The sequence below is a fragment of the Liolophura sinensis genome, chromosome 6 (genome assembly GCF_032854445.1).
Source record: "Liolophura sinensis isolate JHLJ2023 chromosome 6, CUHK_Ljap_v2, whole genome shotgun sequence".
Classification (NCBI taxonomy): Eukaryota; Metazoa; Mollusca; class Polyplacophora; order Chitonida; family Chitonidae; genus Liolophura; species Liolophura sinensis.
Window position 1 is genome coordinate 7,496,838 of NC_088300.1, and position 22,694 is coordinate 7,519,531.

Here is a 22,694-nt window from a genome sequence, read left to right on the forward strand (position 1 = left end):
TCGTCCAACCTTACAATGCTCATTCCTGTATACATGTGCGATATTTTTTCTTTTTATGTGTTGGAAGAATGATTCTTGAAGTAAGTACATATACCAAGGTGTACCCAGAGAAGACATCACCGTTTTGCAGCCCATGTTGCCATTGTATTAGTCTGCAAATTCAACCGCTTGTAAGGAAAATATTGATGACTCTCCTGGAGATGCATAAATTCTCCGTAAATTGCATTATACAGGTATTAGTGTAAAAAAACTTTTTTTCGATGTCACAGAACGGGCCAGGTATTGCTTGAATACCTAAGTTTTGAAGTTGGTAAGTTCCGTGAAAGCAAACATGCGAAATAGTTGAAGACAGAAGTCCAAATTGCAGAAAATAAATTTTAATATCTCAAGTTTACTTCCGAAAGGTGAAAGGTGAATGATGAATGAGACTGTTTTTGTTTAATCTCATTCATTAGCAGTAAGGAATGCCGGACTTTTTTTATGGGATTTGCTTCGCTCTCATTTTCCTTGTGACAATAGCCGGTTGACAACGCTTTACGCTGGTTTAAGCTCGTTGAAGACCTCTTGTCTTCCACCAATATGGGTGAAAGTCTGTGTATCACTTGTCATAAAAGCGTGTCAGTAACTTGTCAAAAATTGATAGTTTATAACAGGCACTGCGGTTTCCTTCAAATATTAAATTAAGCAAATTGCATAGATGAAAACAAAGCGAAGACAGCGTTAAGTAACAACTTATTAGTCACCCAGACATGTTGACCTTTTGCAACATCTAGGTATATAAAATTTTGAATTAAGACAATTGGATTGAAAGAGCTTATGTGGTTAACGCACTAGTGCTCGTCACTCCTAAACTCGCTCACTCATACTGCATTGCGGGAAAGCCTCAACAACTATAAGGGCTGCTTTAAGCAGTACTCCGATATGATTAGACAATAGTGAATAAGAATGGTTTGTGTTAACCTATACTGTTGTATTCACCTATGCTCAATTTCAAGTTTCATGCTGATGTGTATACTGATGCCGATGATGGCGTTGATGATTACTATAAATGTATTACTATATTTTCAGCAGTATTGATGTTTGGTATCATCGATCTTGTATTTACTAATTTTCTATAAATGTCAGAATGGAATGCTGTATACTATGTAATACTTTGGGGCTACAACCTACATGTAAACACCATTCGTGTCAAATGATGCATATCTGCGACCTTCCTGTGGGTATATATAAATTTCCATGTGTTGTGCGAGATATGCCGGCTGCTTGGACTTAAGCTCGTTTTGGTTTGATTTTAAGTGTTATGTTTTCATTTAGTTTTTTGTGTTGTTTACATGTGTATTATTGAAGTCATACTACATTTCTAACTTGAATCTTTTACGTGACAGATGTTACTAGCCAGATATTTCGTTTGCCCATTGCTGGAGGGGTATTTTGAAAATCCGGTCTAATGAGAAACGGAAACCACTTTGACTCACCTGAGTGAGTGACTGAGTAATGTGACCTCACCAAGCACGTAACAAACAGCAGTATTAATCACTGTTATTTCGCAGAGCACTTCTACCAGCCATAAATTGTCTGACCACTTTGGATTTCAAAAAACCGTCCTCTCTGAATAAGGAACGCAATTTTGCAACATACGCGTTAGGGCCTACTCCAACGGGTGTATTTTGGACCAATAATATCCAATACATGCGATTAGGCTCCTGGATCTAAGTTGGGCTGTTTAAAACTCGAAGTGTCTTCAGCCAATTTTCAACAGTAGAATCGGTGGTATTTCTCGAAAGTGTATTCTAAGATGTAGTTGATGTAAGAGGAGTACTTTCCAAAAGCCATCATCAGATTTGCGTAAGTTGGAGCTCGACCTGGTGGAGCACTCGGTATTGCTTCTCGCTATGGCATGTGAACTGAGTGAATAGGTCACGTGTAGATGTTATGTAACAGGTGGAAAGGAATTCACAGTTTTAGATCGGTATGTGAAATATATATGTCCATAATCCCATATCCTAAATCATTCGGCAGACTTCTAAGCATTCAAACGCTCCAATGAAATCCCTGAAGATGTGTCTGGATGCAGATGACAAAACAAATCAACTTCCGTTTTGTTTTTTTTTTCCTCCTAAAAACTGAGCCTGCATAAGATATTGAAAGCCATATGGGACCATTTGACCCTTTCGTGGAAACACCACTGTACTTCCCTTCAAGTCAAAAGATGCAACGTAAAACATTACCTATACGCTAACTGCTATATGTTATACCAAAAAATCTTACATCCATAGAGAAGAGCGTCCTTATCAAAGTCCAGTTAGCATATTCCTACTTTCATACGCAGGTTTTCTGTTACTGACAAGTTGTCAAAGTCCGAAACAGCACCGATATTTTCGTTCCACTTCTGCAGAAGGAGTTTATGTGTGAAAGTGTGTCTTCCTGTTTATATTAAGGAAGCTCAGTACGACACTAACTTTTGGTTTTCTATTAGAATTTTTTCTGAAGAGTCTACCTCAACGTTTAATAGGAAACACGTGCTGCATATTTTGGCTTCAGTGGTGTTATTTCTATGCAGCAGACACGTTATTGTCCAGAGTTAAACTTTCATTTCCCATATCTGGATGGAAAAATTCAACGTCAATGGAATTAATGGACATTTAAGGAATACACGTTATGTAACAACTACTTGGTTGCACACAGCTTGGTAGTTAATAAAGATTTCTTGCCTACATACCGTGTGATGTGTCGTCAGAGAGAATACTACTATCGCCTACACCTAATTAAATATGACAATCAGTGTGCCACGCCCAAGCTTGTTCTGTTCACGCAAGCTGAGGAAAAATTTTGTATTGTTTGTATTTGTTAATTTATATACGAGCATGTCATAATGGGGAACTCATCAAACTTCTTCCCGCCTGTATGAAGATGGTCCAAAGATGTGAACTCGTTTGTTCTTTCCTTTATTACGTCACAATTATCGGTGTACGTGTGCTCATAAAACGTACACACGCACTGCAACGTCACAGAAGAAAACCATGCGTTCTACTGTCATTTGAGATCTGTGTAGCTTGTCCACGACTCTCCCATTGTAACCACAACGTACCGTATCGTAAGACGTTTTCCTCTTTTCTGCTTTACTTTTATTTCGTTTGAGGCACGTGTTTGCACGTGTTGCCTGTTTCATGTCTGTACCATGTGCTCAAGTTGTCATATAAATCCTATATATACTCCCAAAAACGTGTTATTTATTTCAATTGCCTTCATTTATTATCTGACACTACGGCCTCTCCATTCTTTGTTTTACGATAGGCTCAGTTCGGTCAGTAGATTAGTCCCTAGATTGGAATTGCAATTTCAGGGTCTCAAGAAACAGGATAGCGACATCTGCGCGAATTCAAACCAATCAGAATTTGTATTTCATTTTCATGCAGAATCATCATAACCGACTGCAGCTTACGGACAGAAGAAAATAGCTTGTGTCATACTGTCAATTAAATTTGACAGATTTATACTTATTTCATCCGAAGTCGGGAGACCCCGGGATCAGACTCGGGGCGGTTAATACTTAAGGCTTGAAGCATGGTACTTGCTGCTGTCTCGCTTGGCGCTCAGCACTTCAATGTTAGAGCAACAAAACAGGTTGGCCCGGTTTCAGTATAATGTAGTCGGATGCGATGTCACGTCTGCCTGGTGTCTTCGGCATGATACTTCAGTGGAAGCAGCACTTTGACAGCATGGACTCGCCCTGCCACAGATGACTTAATATATGCACACACCTAATGACTCTTCGTCGTCATATGACAGAAAAATTGTTAAGTACGACGTTAAATCCCAAGTATACATACATACCTTCATACTTATTCCATCAACCACACACATGTAATAATCAGTTACGGTATGGTCTTTTCATTCGATCAATACAGAATGAAGGCGATTGTGAGGTCAGTACAATCCCATGGAAAGGCAGCAACAATAAATCTGAAGACTCTTCGTTCTATACATTCGTAGGCTACAAGTAGCTTGTGCCCACAGGTATACAAAGTCTGACGTAATCAAGTAAACAATTTACACTATATATATACGAAGATACACTTTTATGGCGAAAGTGGAACTTTCTGTTTAATGTACCTAGAACAAATTATTTGGGTTTAACACCACATAGACTATACAGTACTTCAAAACATTTTGTATCCGGTTCTTAAACATGTCCTTTGGCAGGACATTAACTGATCATATAGGTGCTTATGTCGCCATACTTCCACTTATGCGACGGTAGTCATTTTTTCACAGGTTTGGGTAAAAGGATTGCCTGGCATAAACCAACGGTCTTTGGGAGGTAAATAATGTACTTCAAATATGTGTGTCACGCACGCACTTACATCCGCGGAGTAAATTGGGAATGGAAGGTTTAGGGTATGTCTTAATATTGATGAGAGACTTATATAACGACATTAAAACTATAGATGTCACAATGTATCCCATTCTATTTCCCTATATGCATTTTAAGTATGACGTGAAAATCCAAGCATACATACAAACTATAATAAATCCAACCAGATACATTGTACAGAACCAACCCAGGGTAAACAAAGAGGGCTATTGTGATGTGTGTAATCGGATACAGACACCGACACAAGGCCTTACTTCTAATCGCCGAGCTAAAAAATGATAAAATCATCAAACATATCGGGGCCTGGTACCTATACCTGGTGGATTAACAATTGTCATGCAGTTAATTCCGACAATCTTGTATACGACTGACGTTACACGTTTTTAATATATGTATATGTATGCTTGAGGTTTAACGTCGGTTGTCTTTAGTAAAAGAGTGTAATTAAACGCACTTTTTGTGATGTACATGTTTACAAGATCTTCGATGTCGGGTATTAGTACAAGTATTTAGAAGCTTAGCTCTGGCTAATTAGAAACCACTGTTCAACAAAAGCACAAATATCTACAAACCCACGCGCTCTGGTTGCAAAACGAATATTTATGCCTTTTTTATTCGGACACACCATGGAGAAAAGAGCTTTTTGTCTGTCCCACATTAACGATTTGAATATCTCGAACAATCGTACTTCTTGTTCGTCAGTAAGGAATTGATGCATGTCATCCTTAACAGGTGCATAAGGTTATTGTGATAGCACAACTAGTCGGCACATAGGTATTTATAGAACCTCAAGGAGGACGGAGTGAAAATTTACGCTTGAATTTTAGACTGAAACTTAAGTGTGGTTTTGGTGGTCGTTGGTTAAAAATATTATCCAACACCGGCCAACAATCCAAGGGAAGTCACTCGAAAGATATCGTGTAAAAATGGTCCGACCGCTCTGTTATCTTCCTGTGCGAAGCTACTATAAACTACATGTAGCAGTTTGACTTTAAAAATACATGGATAGTGTATGTTTCAGAAAAATGAAAAAAAAAACTCTAACCTTAAAGCCACCCAATTTCTGCCTGACACACCGGCATATTTCCACTGTCCGTGACAATCTGACAGATGGACATACAAAATATGCAAACTTTTCCCTTCTAAAGTACATATATAAATGATTACGAGGAATAAAATGTAGATGTTACATCCATGCTCTCCATGCCTAAATTTCTGCTAAGAAGCTCTGGTCTTTCATACGGAGATGTCTTTTTTCTGAAATGTCAGAATTCATACGACCTCATCCATCAACCAGACGAGATCTTTCCCAAAGGATCAAAGCCACTTAACACTACTTAACTTAAACAAATCTTGCGGTATATCTATGGGCTTATATCGGGCTCGTGTATCCCGTGATTTAAGTTGCAATCCTCCAAAATTTTACCAGGGGTATGAAAATCCATTAAGGCATTTAAAGCTATAATATGCTAAAATGCTTGGTTCTACAAAAGTACGACTAACAACTAGCTTGATTTTAACAAAGTTTTCTTTATTTGGGATGTAAATTTATCAGACACACAAACCATGGTGTACACATAGGATGTGTTGCGATAAACTGCACTTTTGTTTTGAAACAATCAAATGACAACCTACATTACTGGAGCTATCTGAACTTAATGGATCATTTAAACAGTAAATTAAAGTTCACTTTTAAAAACCTGACACCGCATTAACCAAACACAGAGAGTATTGCAACAATTTAAAGAATCAGATACAAATGTAATCGTAAACTTTCCTTATCAAGAAAAAATATTATTGGAGTCAAATGTACTCACAGACTGAGATTAAGAAAAGTACATGAACTTTACATCCTTTTTTAAAATCTTCACTGTACAAATAGAGTCCCATAAAACTATCAACAGGACTGTCTATACTCTCATGATCAAACATTTAATTAAAGGGCTTGTTTGCGGACTTACAAATTATTCGGAAGGATTTTCTCAGTTTTGCAGGTGGCTCATTCTATATATTTGTGCTCAACATGATTCACATGGTTGTATGTCATTAAACAAGCTGGATTTTATCCTACGACAACAGAGCATTAGATTAGCACTTATTGCTTATCACCAAAGAATGCAAAACTCAACTAATGAACAATTAATGTGGGACTCTACATCTTTATGAATGTTTTCATAATTAATAAACCCTTACACCGAGTACAAGGATATGAAACACTATTTACAATACATCTCAATCACACTGTACACAAACAGTTCAGTAACAAGTATATACAATATATGGTAATATCAAAGGGATCATTGCATAACATCACGTAGGAAATTCGGTCCTCACTTAAAAATATAGTTCCATACATTTGTCTTATTTCCACGAATTGAGACGGTGGCGTTTTGATGTGCTCTTCTTTTCGCGATTAACCATGGCTATACAAAGAGTAACAAAACCTAATCACACATTCACATTTCTATTCAGATGATCAGCAGAGTTTGGTATGCTAGAATTTTTTTTACTTATTGAGCCCTTTAAATATTCGATAATTTTTTCTTCTAATGACTATTATTAAAGGAAACAAAAAAAATAACTAAAAAACACTGTATGAAATTGCTTGTCAGAACCATAAAATTAAACGCATTCCTGATTAACAAAGCTCTTCACTTCACAATTCCTAAATTACATGTGCAAGACTTACAATATGTAACTATAGTTAATACATGTACAAATTAAAGCTTCAGCACAACAGGAAAGAGGAATACATACATACAGATGTAATACCACCTATTGAATAAATTGAAAACTGAAAGTACGGGTACTTAGGTTTGCTTACCTGTTGAGCTCTGTTACACAGACCTGTATCTTTCCTCCTATGCCTATGACCTTACAGGCAAAGCAGCTCAATATCTCCTTAATAGTAGACAGCCAGAAAACATACAGCATAATTCAGCACAAATCCACCACAAATCTTCCTAGCATTACATCTATATCTAAAAGAGTGTCATTTTGTTTACAGTTCAAACGTACAAAGAATTCAACATAGCACTTCAGTAGCCAATCAATTGGAGCAGTACATTTTCGTCAACACCTAGGTTATCCTTTCTGCTATACATATTACCTCATTTTCAGGGACACAATACGGCAGACCTGAAGATGTCACTATGTTTTGGATGTGTAATGAGAGTGGTCTAACACCTAGGTCAATTAAGGAATGTATCAGGTGTGTTAACAGGTGAGATCAATCATGTGTATAATGTGAGAAAAATGGAAGTTGTCATCTATTCCTCACATTTATCCAAAGATTCAGGTTTGACTACTTTTCTACACCGTCCAGATTTTAAAACACTTTAAAAAGATTAATATGAAATGGAGAAGAGAAATACAGATGAAAACAACAACCAAATTAAACACCTTTTGATGAAGCTGCATAGATTTCTTATGCAACATTAAAACGCACCTACTAACACTAACATTACTTTCCTCATTTCATCAAAAGAAAGGATAAACTATATGCATTTCCATGTACACAAGGATAGTGTCTTCTTCTGACTTTCACTACAACAGTAAATGACAGGCCGATATCACATGACTCACTCAGAATACTCACTCAGAAGATATGTGACAACAGAAATGTTGTCAAGAGAAACTTGACAACATGGTCAGCTACACAGGTGACCATCTGAGAAGAAAGTGAAACCTCTAGCAGTTTCTCATCAACACAACCGCAATATCAGAACACAGGAAACACAAATACACTGTACAATGCAAGGGTGGTGCAAATAATGCAGCCAATTCTCAAAGAATTGTTTGATGACTATCAAGATAGGTATAATCACTCCTTTTAACAATAAATAAAGAATATTTGGCATAATATACTGCTGTATTCCCATACAAGTAATTCAAAGTAAATAGCCATAAATATGAAAGTTTGCATTGGCACACAAAGAAAAATATCAACACATCAGAATCCAAGCTGTAAACTTGGAAAATATAAAGCCTGAAATAATATTGGAATCAAAGCACGTCATAATCAACATATCTTCAGATCAGCTGTACAATTCACATCAAGTGTTAAGGTAAAAAACCATTACATTTCCCCATTGGTCACTTCTATGAAGAGCAATTTACATAATTCATGATAATTATTTCACATGGGTCTGGTCACTGATGATGATGATATCTGATTGGATGATATTTGTCTCTGATGTAAAATCCATCACCTGCAGGAGACAGATCGGAGTCTTAGCCATCGCCACTGCTCAGGGCTTCAGGTGCAAAGCCTTGGTTGCAAAACTATTCTATTCTTGAGCTTACTCTGCTGTCAGGTCTCTGTAAATTTTCATGCCAAAATATGTATGAGTGCAAAATCGTCTCTGATTAGATGTTTTAGGTACTGTACATTTATCAACCCATGGCCATTGGGCAAGTTTTGAGGCTTTCACCCAGGAAATCCTATCTCCAAGCAAAAGCCAATCAGGTTGATTGTGTTTCCCTTTAACTGTTGATATTTGTCATTTCATACTTAAAACATATGTGATCTGATCAATTTATGTGTTCAATCACAAATTTTTAGCTTTTTATCTCGGTCGTCTAAGCCATTAATCACCCATTTTACAGCAAACGGATTCTTTGGAGCAGCAGAAAAAGACAAGACTTTGATCTGGCTCATTTCAGAGTAAAACATAACTGACCTGTATATATGTACAGTTACTGACTTACTCACACACAAAAAAAAACTCTTACCAGTTCAACTAAAATAAATGTTGTCAACATTTACAATTTCCTGACGACAGGTAAGGTGGATGGAGATGGTTGTGGGCAGTGTACATTCACCGATGATGTGGTTTGTCAACCTGAGGAAGATGCACCTCTAATATAGTTCTGCAACAGTAACTCTCCAACCAATAGAGACAAAAAAAATTCTATTGTTTTATGAAAGGCAAATTGTTTGGTGTAAATTAGTCATATCATTCAACATCATGTTGCAATATGCTCCTAAAATTTGTGTCAAGTGGTCCAGGAGCCATTTTCATCAAAGAGCCTTAATTTCCCTCCGTTTCACTGAGCCACTGAGCCAGAAAACTGTAAAGATGAATTAGTAAAGCAATGCTCTTGTCAAATAACTACGAAACTTGTTCACCGTAGATTGTTATTCTACACACACTAAATTTAGAACAAGGTTCTTCACTGAAATCTAGATCAGAGATTCACCCTACATTTCCTTGACATAATCGATCTGTTCATTAGCCACATCATGTTAAGCAATGTGCCACAATCAGTCGCAAAACAACTGCCATTACTTAAACAGAGGTGCATCTTCCTGTTTTAGCTATTGATACATCCACACAGGTTTATTATATGCCCATCCTTACAAGCCTTAGTTGCGCTTCTTTGCAGTTGCAGACGATCGTGTTGCCGTTGATGTCACTGCGTGTTGAACACCTTGCTGTATGACCGCCATATATACAGGAGAAACAGCCTGAAAACAACAAACAGGTTCTGGTTACAAGTTAAATAGATGTGATGTGTCATGTGATGGAGTTATTGTGATTCTGCTGGGCGATTAGATTTCATCCTGGTGTGTGCCCTGCATGAGTGTTCCTGTACATTCACAATAGCATTGCTCATGGTGTTGCCACACGGAAGCGCAACATGGAAGTGGATAACCTTTACCACTTTTAACAGTAACCTGTACCAGGCCAAGCAGAACTTTTCTTTAAAGTCTTAACGCCAATCAAATAAGCCATAGGACCAGGCACTATTTTCATCGTCTATGCGATGACATGGATCACAACTGAAAACAGATGTACCTAAAACACAACTCCCTTAAAGCAATTTTCTGAATTTGTCAAACCAGGCCCTATCCTCCTAATACAACTGTAAACAACATGTTCCAATAGCATAATGTGACATGAGCGTACCTTTTCCCAAAGTGTGTCTGCCAGCTGGTCGATGTGCAGGCCCAGCTCCCGATACTCTCCACTGTACCTCACATATAGCCAGGACACAAGCAGTATGAGGAACACACCTAACACCATGTTGACCAGGTTAGCCAGCGACTCCAGCCCCACAAAGCCAAACACACCTGACACCAGGTACGACACCACCATCATCGTAAACAACACTGCCGGCGTACGAGCGGCGCTGAAAATGTTCTTGCTCTCATTGTGCTTCTGGAAACTTTCGTAGGCCTCCTGCAGCTCCTCCTGTAGACGCTCCTCGTACGTCTGGCTGAACTCGGGGCCGCCCATCTTCCGGGACGAGCGGAACATCTGTAAGGCATTCTGGTTACTCTTCTGGTGCTCTTTCTGCATATACTCAGGGTGGAGGTATGGCTTATCACCACCACAAGCCTGCAGAGAGAACAACGGGAAAGACTTTGTCAAAGACAAGAAATGAAATACACCTATATATTAACTCACATACTTACGACAAAGTAATTTTTATATATTTTCTTCCATTGATTGTTTTAATTATTTCCTATGTGCTTTTGGGTTTGTGGATAAATTCACAAGTACTTGACTTATTCAACAGCAAACAGTTCAATGTTTGTAATGTAATGCTTTATTATGAAACAATGTTTAAGCAACATAAAAGAATATTTTCCTTATATGGGAATGGTTAAGTCAAAGGAGGAAACTGTCACAGGTCAGCTGTCTTAGACTTAATCTTCACTACAAAACATTTTACTGTGCTCATGATCCTGAGCCCAGAGGAAAACCAGTGAGCATCCAGCTGGAAGAAGCAGTCTCTTGGTCATGAGCTAGAGGTCTAACGTTGCACACTTTTGGCTAAACAACCTTTGTAAAAATTCATATTTGTAGATATAAACATAAAGCCAAAAAAAAAAAATAAATAAACATACAATTAAACACATACAACAATAATATAAGCTGCTTGACACAGCTCTAGACTATACATTATCACATGTCGGGCTCCTGTCAATAGCACTGACCTCTTCCATGAGTTTGTTATACAGTGTTTTGGCATTGGCCACTGCTGCCAGATTGTTGGCTTCTGCTGTCGCCTGGAAAAACATAAAATTTTTTAAAAAATCAAGATTTGTCATTTACCATTAGCTTGCTAACTGAAGCAACAACAGAACCATCAGTATCAAACTTGACTGTTCACAGCTTGCCAACATTTTGATTCTATACTCATGAATCCCAACTGGTCAACATAAATACACCATAGACAATTAACTGTAACTTTTTTTCAAAACAGAGAAGTTGTGCAGATTACTTGTTTTGTAATAATATGCAAATTTGTAGCAAAACTTATGCAGTACAAATGTACTCATTTACAAAATAGACACAAAACTTAAATCAGACAAATCCTACCTGCAACATTGATTTTGGCTCTGGGAGTTCTTCCCCCTGGTAAATGTTGACGTAGGCCTAAAGAACACAAGGCTAGCTTACAGGCCATACTACTTGTACATATATGCTAGAAATGCAAGACTGTTATTTAGAGCAAAATAAATCTGCAATAAGAAATTACTATAAAGATTGCTGAATGAATGAATGAATCATATTGTATTGAAAAAGACCGCTGAAGATAGTATATATTTGGTATGTACCGTTATTTTCCATTCCATAGGGTAACTTTCCAAGCTTTACATACCATATTGACGACATTTGGGATTTTTTCAAAAGCTAAATTCAGTACATGTAACTTGCAGGAGTAAAATACGTGTAAATGATCTTTTGTTATTTGATGGTTATTCATCTAGTTTCCATCCAAAATGACCAACACATAGAAAAGAACAGCTTCACAATAATAAGGGAATCAACAGCATAAACAATAAAATATCACACTTCTCGCAGACTAACAAAAGGTCACCTTGAAATACTCCACGAGTTCTTGACAGGTCACCTCCTGGCCGTTGATCTCCTTCACGATCACATGCTTTGGGGACAACAGGTGTGGAACCAGGAAACGCAACTCTGTCTTAAAATCTTGCTCAATATCTACAAACAAGCAAACATTAAAAGGTAAAATGTGTGACGTGAGGTTCTCTGAAGTCTGAAAAAATATTTTTCTTTACGTGAGTTTTGGTATATGTACCACATACACTGACATTAAAATAAGGCATTCAGTCACAATAGTAAATTTCATAAATCTACATTGGCTAAGGTGCATTCTGTCAAAGTTGTATGGAACTGTTGAATGTGTGACAACAATACCACGTACATGTCGTCAGGAATAAGAAATGTCAATTTCACAGAACATCAATATGCGTATTACATATGTTACAAATACTAAAAACTGAATAATGCCACAGTATCAATCACTTTTGCTACTGCCTGCTAAATAATACTTTACTAACCACTACCACTTACCAATTACCCCAGCCTGGCCCACAAATGTCCTTCTTACCACAAGCGTACAAAAGGGTACACTGTGCATCTGTGTGTGTGCTCCACTGTACGTACACAACTGATTGCCTCCACTGACAGTGGCAATGTAACACAGATATACTGTTAGAGATTACAATGGGAGCCCTGAAAGCTATTTAACAGTGTAAGCCTTCTACCAATGACTGTCAAGTGATGTTACATGACTGACAGCTCCCCATGGCCTTGAATGAACAATGCTGGACAGATGATCTCAGCCACAGAAATTATACTGTACACCATACGCAGGTAAATCCTTTCACTTCAAGTACGAAACTGTCTGCTGCATGGCAATGGCTAGAGTGGGGACAAGCAGAAACCACAGACATCATGTATCACAGTAAAATAATAATGGCCACATGTTGTAAAATTACCTCTTAATCTGCCATCAAAGTGTGGGTTGGTTGCTACCTTAAGACCTGGATGGGGCATCAAGAAACAGCTGATCTGTTCAAAACAGGAGCGGATATGGCGTCTTAGCTGCTGTAGTTCAGGGTGCTGTTTGTCTGAAATCTGTGTAAGAAGAGGAAGAATTGCTTTCAATGTGAATATTATTTCTTAACTATACTAACACTAACAATATATCTCCACCACACTGAATTGTTTACTTTTCAAGAAAACTGCTGACACAGTAAACTAGGTTTCACTTTCCATTCTAGCCTTTAAATTGTACAGGTATCTATTTATTCTTACAATTTCACACTGTCGTAGATAAACTTCAAGCATTCATTCGTGCTGTCCTGTAGTTCAGGATTACAAACCTGTAAACGTCTGTCCAATATTTTTTGACCCCCAACATTTCCGTAAGAGGCCTCATAAGGAAAGCTCCAGTCCCGGACCAAAAATTCCAAATGCTGTAAGAGGGAAGGCAGATGATTTATTAATATATGACATGACACAGACGAAAAAATATCAATGTACAGGTTCTGTGAAAGTACATGCATATTAGTAATGCAACAGTAAACCATTTGTTCACAAGCAAAGCTTGTAGACAAGCAGAAACTTACTCAAAGTGCACTTCATACATTTGGGCAGTTGCCACGTGACATGAGGTGAGGACTTAAATCCTTAAAGTGGCAGCAAACTTTGAACTCTGACCTCATGTGGTGCTTGTTTCCTGTCATTTTATTTGAGGTAATAGACCATAAACAAAAAGACATGGATATGGATTTAGTCTGTGCTCGAGTTTGAATGCCAGTCTGTAACAAACTACCTAGTTCTGTTCTGTCAGCCATCACCTCTCAAACACCACAGCTTACTGTGTTTGCCCTAACATTTTGGCAAGGCTAAATTACTCATTTGCCTGATTCTTGACTATAGAATCAAAGGTGTTTTGATATTTGTTTGAAACTGATTATAGACTATTGGGAAAATGTAAATTTCACATTCAGAATTGGTGTTGGTGAAACAATAAGAACTCACCTGAAAAGGTTTTGACACATTGTCATTGGCCTCCAGAGCAAGGCGGCCATATTCTGTGAAAAGCTGCAAAATATAAACAGAAAAGTTTTAAAAAAGTTAAAATACACAGATTTATTTTTTATGATTCTATATTTACAAGCTTCATAAAATTATTTTGTCTAAATTTTGTTTTAGCACCAGTTATGTAGAAGGACTCCTGTATTTCAATGACGACAGCACAAACATAAAATTGCGGAGTCAGTATCTATTAGGTATTTTGCTATATTGGATACGTGCAGTTAACAGGGTCTTAGATTTCAGAACATCTCAGAAATCCATTTGTCTTCTGGCAAAAACAAGTACATGTAAACCAACAGCTTTGTTCAGTCTGATAATAACTGAATGATTGATGGTACGAACAACAACATATGGGAAAATAACAGGATTCAACAGACAAATATTTAAAACATTTAGACACAAATAAGAGACTGGTTGCCGTGTGAAATATTTCTCTCTCAATGCTCAATCAGTGAGATTACCTGAAGATGCTGCAAATCATCTTCCTGTATGTTTTGGGATAAGTTATACACCTGTAAACAGAAAACAAATCACCTACAGAGTTCATCACTTCACACAATAAAATTCATTATATGGTATAAAATGTCTTCAACAACATGCTTCTGGTAACTAAGACTACATGTAATTGTGTTCAATTTAACACATTAAAATAACAAGATGGTGTTTAAATAAACTTTCAGTTAATTTATTTACTTATTTGATTGGTGTTTTACGCCGTACTCAAAAATATTTTACTTATGCGACAGCGGCCAGCATTATGGTGTGAAGAAACCAGGCAGAGCCTGGTGGAAACACACAACCATTCGCAGGTTGCTGGCAGACCTTCCCATGTACGGCCGGAGAGGAAGCCGGCACAAGCTAGACTTGAACTCACAGCGACTGCATTGGTGAGAGGCTCATGGGTCATTATGCTGCACTAGCATGCTAACCAACTGAGCCATGGAAGCCCCCTAGTTTTCAGTTAAGGGTATAAAATACTATGTACATCTTATGTCTGTACTTACATGTCTGTTAAGTGAAGAAATGATTGCTGGGTATCACGGCGTCAAGAAGCATTACAATCATGGTGTTTTTCTATTCCCTCACTACATCATGTTAATCTCAACTAACTCTCCCTGTGAAACAGGGATATAATGTTAATAGTATGTACTTATCTGTGAATGTTTATCGATGACAAACCAGAGGGCTGATTGTAGACCAGATGATCTAAGAACTAAACTCACAGTAAAAGGGCCACGGAATCTGGCTGTCCAGAATATTTTTGATGACTTTAGGGAACAGAATGTGTTATACTGCTGATTCACACTCACCTGCACAGAGCTTAACATAGTGCTGAGAGCAAACACTGTAGCACAATCTCTCACTGTAGATTCACTGTCAAAGGCCCCTTGCGTGTCCATCAACAATACTGCCACCTGGAAAGTAAATTACATTACTATCATGCTGAAGTTATATATAGTGCTAGAACTTCATGCTTAATGTCCAGGGACCGTTTGTTCAAAGTTGGTTTAAGACTTAATACCAGGTTTAACTTTAAGACAAGTCTTCAATATTAAACTTAGCCTATAAAAATTGTGCACCAGTATATTAAATATGAACTAAAACTGCTGCTATTATACTTTGACATTAAAGAACTGAAATGGCCTCTGAGTTTGGCTAAAATTGTAAATATAAAATATGACTTAATACCAATATTAGCCAATACACTTTCAAACAACTGGGCTGAGGTGGTATAATCTATCGTTGACTTCTGAAATAGACTGTGTGGCATTTACTGAACCTAGTTTAGCCCCAAATCATTTAAACTTCATGATTCCACCAGCATTTAACAATATCTCTTCAAGACAACACAATCATGAAAAGCTTGTTATATAAAACTTGTATTACCAAAATCAAACAGGACACATTTAATGTTCAGTGCTATATTTCAAAATCTTCCCTGACCACTGACCAGCCATGTTGACCATCACATTCCTGCTACTGTGACAGTCTCAGCACACTCCTCCTTGTCTCTCACCTCCTCTCCATTAGGTAATGTTAGGATGAAGGGCTCACTCCACATGAGGATGCCTGTCGTGTCCCTCTCTGCCCCACCCCTCCACGAGAAACCTTCTAGGGGTGAATTGTCATCTCCCAGCCAGTCTGAACCACCCTAAAGAAAAAAAATTTACACATCAGCTACAATCAGCATGTCTTCAATAGTGTGCCAAGCTGTCTGAGTCATTTCAGCGTGCAATGAATCTGGAATATTCATAAAGCCACTACACTGCAAAACAACCAACAATAGATATTAATCACCCAGATTTTAGGATTTCCAAATGACTGATTTTATTGAATTTTCTGTATATTCCAGTGTTCCTGTTACAGCTAAGTCTTTCTCTTGGAAAGATGAATTACTTAGAAGTACATACAGTTATAGTATAGTTACAGTTCAGACTGGTATACAAAAAGTATACAACACAGCAGCATTCCACTGGGTGTAAGGTATGTTCTGGAAAGCTTCTGGCTGATAGTTTTGGGGTAAGATCAATTCTGTTTCATCACAATGACATAAGTGGCAATAAGTTCCTTGCTTAATATATAAATAGCTTTTGTCAAAAGAAAATTTTATTCTTTCAAAAACTAATTGCTGGAAAGACAATAGTAAAACAGAAGACAGTTAATTGAGACACACTAACCTCTGCACTTAGATATCTCAAGAAGAAGTCTAGGAGGAATGATTTTCCCTTTCGGAAGGCGCCAGCGACTGAGACGACGACAGCTTTCTTGTCCTTGACTCTAGGGTCAAACAGGATGGCCTCGAGTGCGGCCTCGTCCAGTTCGAATGAGTGATCATCTCCAGTTAGGACTATAGGCACAGGTTCACCCTTCAACCGAGCCCCTGTTGCCGAGACTGCAAACACACAACACTCAATAAAGAACATGCAAGCAACATGGCCTCAGACAATCTTACAGGTATCCTTCCCCATAAAATGCAGTCATGAAATCTGAAGCAAAAATAAAAAAAAAAACAAAAAAAAAAAAAACAAACAAACAAAAACACACTAAAATTACTACATGAACATGTTGTGTTTTTTACACTGTGAAAAACACATGGATTTCTTGATGCAGTCTTCAATAATGAGATCAATGACACTTGCAAAATCTCATCGTGAGGTAAAAGTTTTGATATATTGGAAAAACATCAACAATAATAATATACTACAAATGCCTACCATAACATGACAGTGGCTGAAAGGTATCATACCATTCATACAACATTAACTTGTTGACTTACAAGAACAAACAAATTTTATTTATTTATTTATTTGCTTAGTGTTTTACAAAGTACTCCTGAACATTTCATTTATAAATGCAACAGTCGCCAGCATTATGATGGGAGGGAACCAAGCGCAGAGCCTGGGAGAAATCCACACCCAAATTTAAGGCGCGTATCATGTATAAGGCCATTTCAAGCTGACTCCAAATTCATCATGTTTTTTTTTAATAATTTTTTTTTCTTGTCTCCAAAGTAAATATAATGTAAGTCTTTACAATGGACTTTTGGGTCCACATGCAAGTACTGCATCTTCATCTGTATTTAATGTGAAAATGTAACAGCTAGAGCTTGTTTACAAGACTAACAAGAATCAATGATGTCAATCATGAATGCGCTTCAGTTTTTCCATATGGCCCAAAAGTCCACCAGAGAACTTCTATGTCTTGTTTGGGTATTTTATTTACTGTAAAAAGTGTAAAAAAAAAAAAAAAAAAAATTAAAAAACATATTCTGAATCTGCAGGAAATGGCCTTTGAGATGGCGCATACTTTATCTAAATGCGGTTTCCTTTCAGAACATGTAGACTTAAATCATCGGCCTTGGCTATGAGAGATTCTCAGAACTTGGTGTTTAAGTTGAACATCATAACAAACACTCTGTGTTGGTTATGTATAATTTGTCATTGTCTACACACATTGACTTAAGCTGGTCAATGCCATGACACTCAGATTAACATGCAGATACTAAGCATGTACTGGCATAAAATAATCCTGATCAGGTTTGAAAAATAACTACATTAGCTTTGGTTGCCAGACTACAATGCAATAAGAAACAGAAGTTAGCTTTGAAATATCTTAATGGTTCAAGACTTCTCAAAAGTCATTCACTATTACGAATCCCACATGACTGAGCAGAATCTATGCACAGTACTGTCCACGCAAGGAACATTTTAAAAATAAGTACTGTTTAAGCAAAAATGACACTTGCTTAAGTAAGATGAGTAGCCTCCCTTGATCCTCTTACAAGCTGTTGTCAGAGGTGCCAAGTAGGACATAGCAGATGGTTACATTCACAATGCATAAATAGCATCCATAGAGAATTTACCCCTTACGTGTAGCTGATATCTATATGCAACATTCACATCATAGGGCATCATAAAGACAACGGCTGAAAAGTAACATGCCAAGAAGCCTTTTACTATGTATATCAGATACTTGTAGACTTTGAACTTTTGTATTGATTATACGCTTAAAATTTTATGTTAAAGACAGAAGGCCCAAAGTATGAGGCAGGAGGCAGATCCCACAACACAGTATATTATGAAACAGCTTACATTCAACATACACAAAGTCTCACATATGGCAGCACATTAAAATTTCTTAACGAAGCATAAAAATAACAAGCAAGCAGTAAAATCGCAGTATATATTCCAATGAGACAAATGCGATGAACAAACTATAAACAACAAACATCACAACAGAACAATGCTCATGGGTACCATGGCCTGATTAAAAAAAAAAAAAAACCAAGATAAGCTGAACTATTGCAAATGATGATTATGCTGTAATTTTAGATTACTGTATGTACTTTCAGATTGATTTAATTGCCATTTTAGGAAAACTACAGTTACATATATATATGTACAGCTACATGTAGATGTTAATAATTGATGTATATTGAAAATACCTAATTCTTTTAAAATTTGGAACAGATATTAGTAGTGTTGAAAGTAAAATATTACATTTCTTTATCAGCCTTTTGGACAAGTAAAGATATGAGTATGTTGTTCATTAGATTCTCTAACCATATGAGCAAAAAGAAACTCAATATTCCTGCTACAATTACACATATATATTGGCCAGAATGAGCAGATCATGTGTCCCAAATTTTAGAAGAAATAAGGTAAAAATATTTTAAGTTTGGAATGTTTAAATTCTTTTAAACATTCACCAAATTTAATTTTCATACTATGTGAAGAGAAGCAAAGTTTCCACCCACTTGTGATTCTTCGATGTAGATGGATGCAGGTGGAATGATTTTATTTCAGGAAGGCAAGAGCCATCTTTATGCTTTGAGTTTTACTGAATGATACTGATGAATCACACATATATTATATATTTAAGATGAAGTAAAACACATGAACTTGAAATGAAAAACATACAATCATGAAAAGGGCTGAAGGTAATAATGCAAGCAGGAACATGCAAGTTCAACTGTCAGAACCATGACAAATTCCACAGGAACATGGGGTAATTTGCTGTTTGTTGTGCTAAAGTGTTGTCTCACCTTCATCCTTGAAGTTAATATCAAAACCTCCTTCTCCAGCCATTTCTAAAAACGTCTATTTATTCGTCTGGACAAACTACCTGACTCAGCTGACTGTTCACAAGGCCACTAAACAAAGCAACAGACTGTTATGCAACTGGCAAAGCAGACTATTACTGGTTCATCAGTGTAAACAATCAAGCAATGTTACTACATGTACATTTACATATGCCCAATTCTGGGGTTGAAATCAACTTTGTTGACCAATTGTCCCATGGGTAACCTTTTAAATATCCCATATGCCTACTGGCAACAAGGACTGTTCAAACCTCATGCACAGAAGAAATTTAACATGCCTGGAACATGTGGACGTGCTAATTTCAACCACTGTGAATTAACACTTTATATTTAAAAAGGCATTGTGAGCACATTGATTCAGAATATCAGTAAATACAGGCAGATACAAAATTGTTAGCAGTCATCACTGACAAGTGTGTTAAGAAACAATCACTAATGGAAAACACTAGTATCAGCTGAATCAACTGACAACCAAACAAGCAAATTCATTATCCTATTCTTACTTAAAGTAAGTTGGAGAATTTTTCAAGCTCTTGAACTGTTGAATAGGTTTGGTAATATTATTCTGAAACCTTCATATTTCTCTTCCCTGATATACGCTCCTCAATGAATGCGGAGTAGTTATGTGCATATCTGGCTTTATAGTGGAGTAGTGGGAATATGGCGGCATTTGCTGAGTAGTGTATATACCGTGGAAGCCTTCATGACAATAATAAATCTATTCTAAATCGAGTAGGGATGTAAGCTGGAGGTGCCGTGGGTGTGGAAAGCAGGTCTTCAGGTTGGTGTCTTTTATTTGCGCAAGACTTGTTCGAAAACAAAGACACTCGGCCTGACCTTCATTGATCACGAAAGTAACATTGTAAGCAGCAAGATGACCCTGGTAATCTCACTAAAATATCACGAAGTAAATACCTGTGTGATTGACCTTTGCATCTTTACCAGACTCAGAATCTGTTACGAGACAAGATTATGTGCACGAAGTCATCAATGATGGAAGTGCAGATGATATTGGAGGAGAGAGACACTTACCTTAACATTCGATAATGATACTGCGGTGCCTAGGTATTACCTAGGTATACTGTGGCAGCTAAATCTAACATAACACCAACATAACATTCCTGTACTGAAGTGAGCTCTAGAACATAAATGGTGACACTATTCCCACTCACTATGCCTTGGGCATCAAAACTCAGAATACTGATTTACAGTTTTCCAGATACATCCATTATCATCAGAAAGTGCTCCAACAACTAGAAGTGTTTTGAACAAAGATTTGGAAGAACGTCACTGAGAGATTTGGGTGAATCTGATTTACGGATGAAGATGATGACAAATACATGTTGAACATCTCTGCTGGATCACCTAATCGCACGATGAGTTACAGGGTCACATACTTCATGCCATGGACAGACACCGAGAAATTTCTTTCCGCCTCAAACGCTACTGCTGATTGAATGAGCACAACAAAATGTAGAGGAGAAACTATATTGTTTACACAGATCATTCCAGGCATGCTGAACTTCTGTTTTTACTTTACGCTGATCAGGCGAGATCCACTACGTCGTGGTCGTCGCTGGATAATCTGAGCCAAAATGTTTAACAGACCGATTTGCAATAAAATGGCCCAAGGCTTCCTGCTATGAGTTTATTGGGAATTCGCTGTTTGCAAAAGAAATACAAATCATATTTGGGATACTGACCAGGAGCAGGCGATGCTGGCATATCCATCTCTAGTTGACGTCGTACTCTGGGATCCGCCATGCAAGGTTTAAATCTCTACGTCATACCTACCCAGTAGGCAGTGCGATAAATGACGTCACGAACTATTTGTAAACCTGTTCACAATGTATTAGAAATAAATATTATTGGGCATAAAATTTTAATTGAAATTAATTATTGCCTTGCTGGTAAAGTCACATGGAAAGAAACAAATACCTTTTGAATAAACTACACGGCAAACTGAAGGTGAGCTAATGTGAAATGTTTCGGAAAAGTGAGTCTCTGGATTATAACATAGTCCGCTGCTCGGCGCATCGAATATGCAAATAACCGCCGTAGAATATGTTGTACGGCAACTTGGCAATCTTGCCGCAACGATTGCCTAAATTACGTGAATTTGTCATTGCAGTTTCCGTCAAAATTTACGGTGATCGACAAAAATGGTAAGTGAATGCAAAAGGCCAGTTATTCTACCTCAGCTTAGCAGGCAGCTAAGAGCAGGTGCAGGGCCAATCAGTTGACAGGCTGTTGAAAAAGCGGGCGACCCTGTCTATCGGAGCGACTCTTGATGGTGCAATTCGTCAGTACGCATATCGGCCTTCAGTTCATTTCAGCTCAGCTGGATTGACGTACACTTACAACTCACAGCAAAAATAATACATCAATACAAAACTCATATACATTGCTTGTTGCAGCACACTTGTCAAGTTTATCTCTTGGATGCTAACCGGCGCAACACGTAGTATGACAGTACTAAAATATGTTTACAACAACACCAGGCTTGAAAGTTGATACATGCATCATATGCAGTTGTTGATGACGAGTAGTGTTTTGAAGAAGGCGTTCACAGCATGTGTCAGTGCATTGGCCAGTAACCTGCCGTCACTCCACTAGTCTGGACAGCACGTCCGTGCTATGGTTACATTGTTATTAAAAGTATAAATTAAAAAACAACTCAGAATCACTAATCTTCCTCATTTTTGTGTAAAACTGAACAGATGTGATGAAGGAAGAAAGTTATCACCCAATCTGCACATGCAGTTTGGTATTGTTACAAATTCATTTTCTCACAATTCACAAGTTTTTGAAAATAATTCAACACTGTGCATATCCAGTCACTTCTGGCATG

The 22,694-nt window shown here is 37.5% G+C and overlaps 2 protein-coding genes across 3 annotated transcripts in view; one reads left to right on the forward strand and one right to left on the reverse strand.

Annotated features, from left to right (window-relative positions):
- Positions 1-4,287: 4,287 nt before the first annotated feature.
- On the reverse strand, positions 4,288-21,599 carry LOC135469277 (atlastin-2-like). 2 transcript variants are annotated; one of them, XM_064747891.1, is made up of 14 exons: positions 21,547-21,599; positions 19,787-19,894; positions 16,920-17,134; positions 16,259-16,393; positions 15,552-15,656; positions 14,703-14,753; positions 14,185-14,247; positions 13,524-13,616; positions 13,137-13,275; positions 12,209-12,336; positions 11,707-11,763; positions 11,322-11,393; positions 10,288-10,719; positions 4,288-9,845 (listed from the first exon to the last, which is right to left on the reverse strand). In XM_064747891.1, the coding sequence occupies exons 2-14, from the start codon at positions 19,827-19,829 to the stop codon at positions 9,744-9,746; spliced, it is 1,635 nt and encodes a 544-aa protein (XP_064603961.1). In that variant the 5' UTR covers positions 19,830-19,894; positions 21,547-21,599; the 3' UTR covers positions 4,288-9,743. The 2 variants fall into 2 exon arrangements, with proteins under 2 accessions (XP_064603961.1, XP_064603962.1); XM_064747892.1 differs by lacking the exon at positions 19,787-19,894 and having other exon boundaries at positions 21,547-21,585.
- A 307-nt stretch (positions 21,600-21,906) lies between these two features.
- The window catches only part of LOC135466393 (uncharacterized), a 35,708-nt gene continuing 34,920 nt past the window's right edge, over positions 21,907-22,694 (forward strand). The window contains exon 1 of the mRNA XM_064743841.1: positions 21,907-22,008. The gene's annotated coding sequence lies outside the window, so the exon portion shown is untranslated. The remainder of the gene's footprint in view (positions 22,009-22,694) is intronic.

Bases quoted from the DNA above. Each gene is read 5' to 3' on its own strand.
- LOC135469277 (XM_064747891.1), bottom strand. From the start codon at position 19,829: ATGGCTGGAGAAGGAGGTTTTGATATTAACTTCAAGGATGAAG. The intron at 14,248-14,702 runs GTAATCTCACTG...TATATTTTGCAG, and splicing joins ATGATTTGCAGCATCTTCAG to CTTTTCACAGAATATGGCCG. The intron at 13,617-14,184 runs GTGAGTTCTTAT...TCCCTCTTACAG, and splicing joins ATGTGTCAAAACCTTTTCAG to CATTTGGAATTTTTGGTCCG.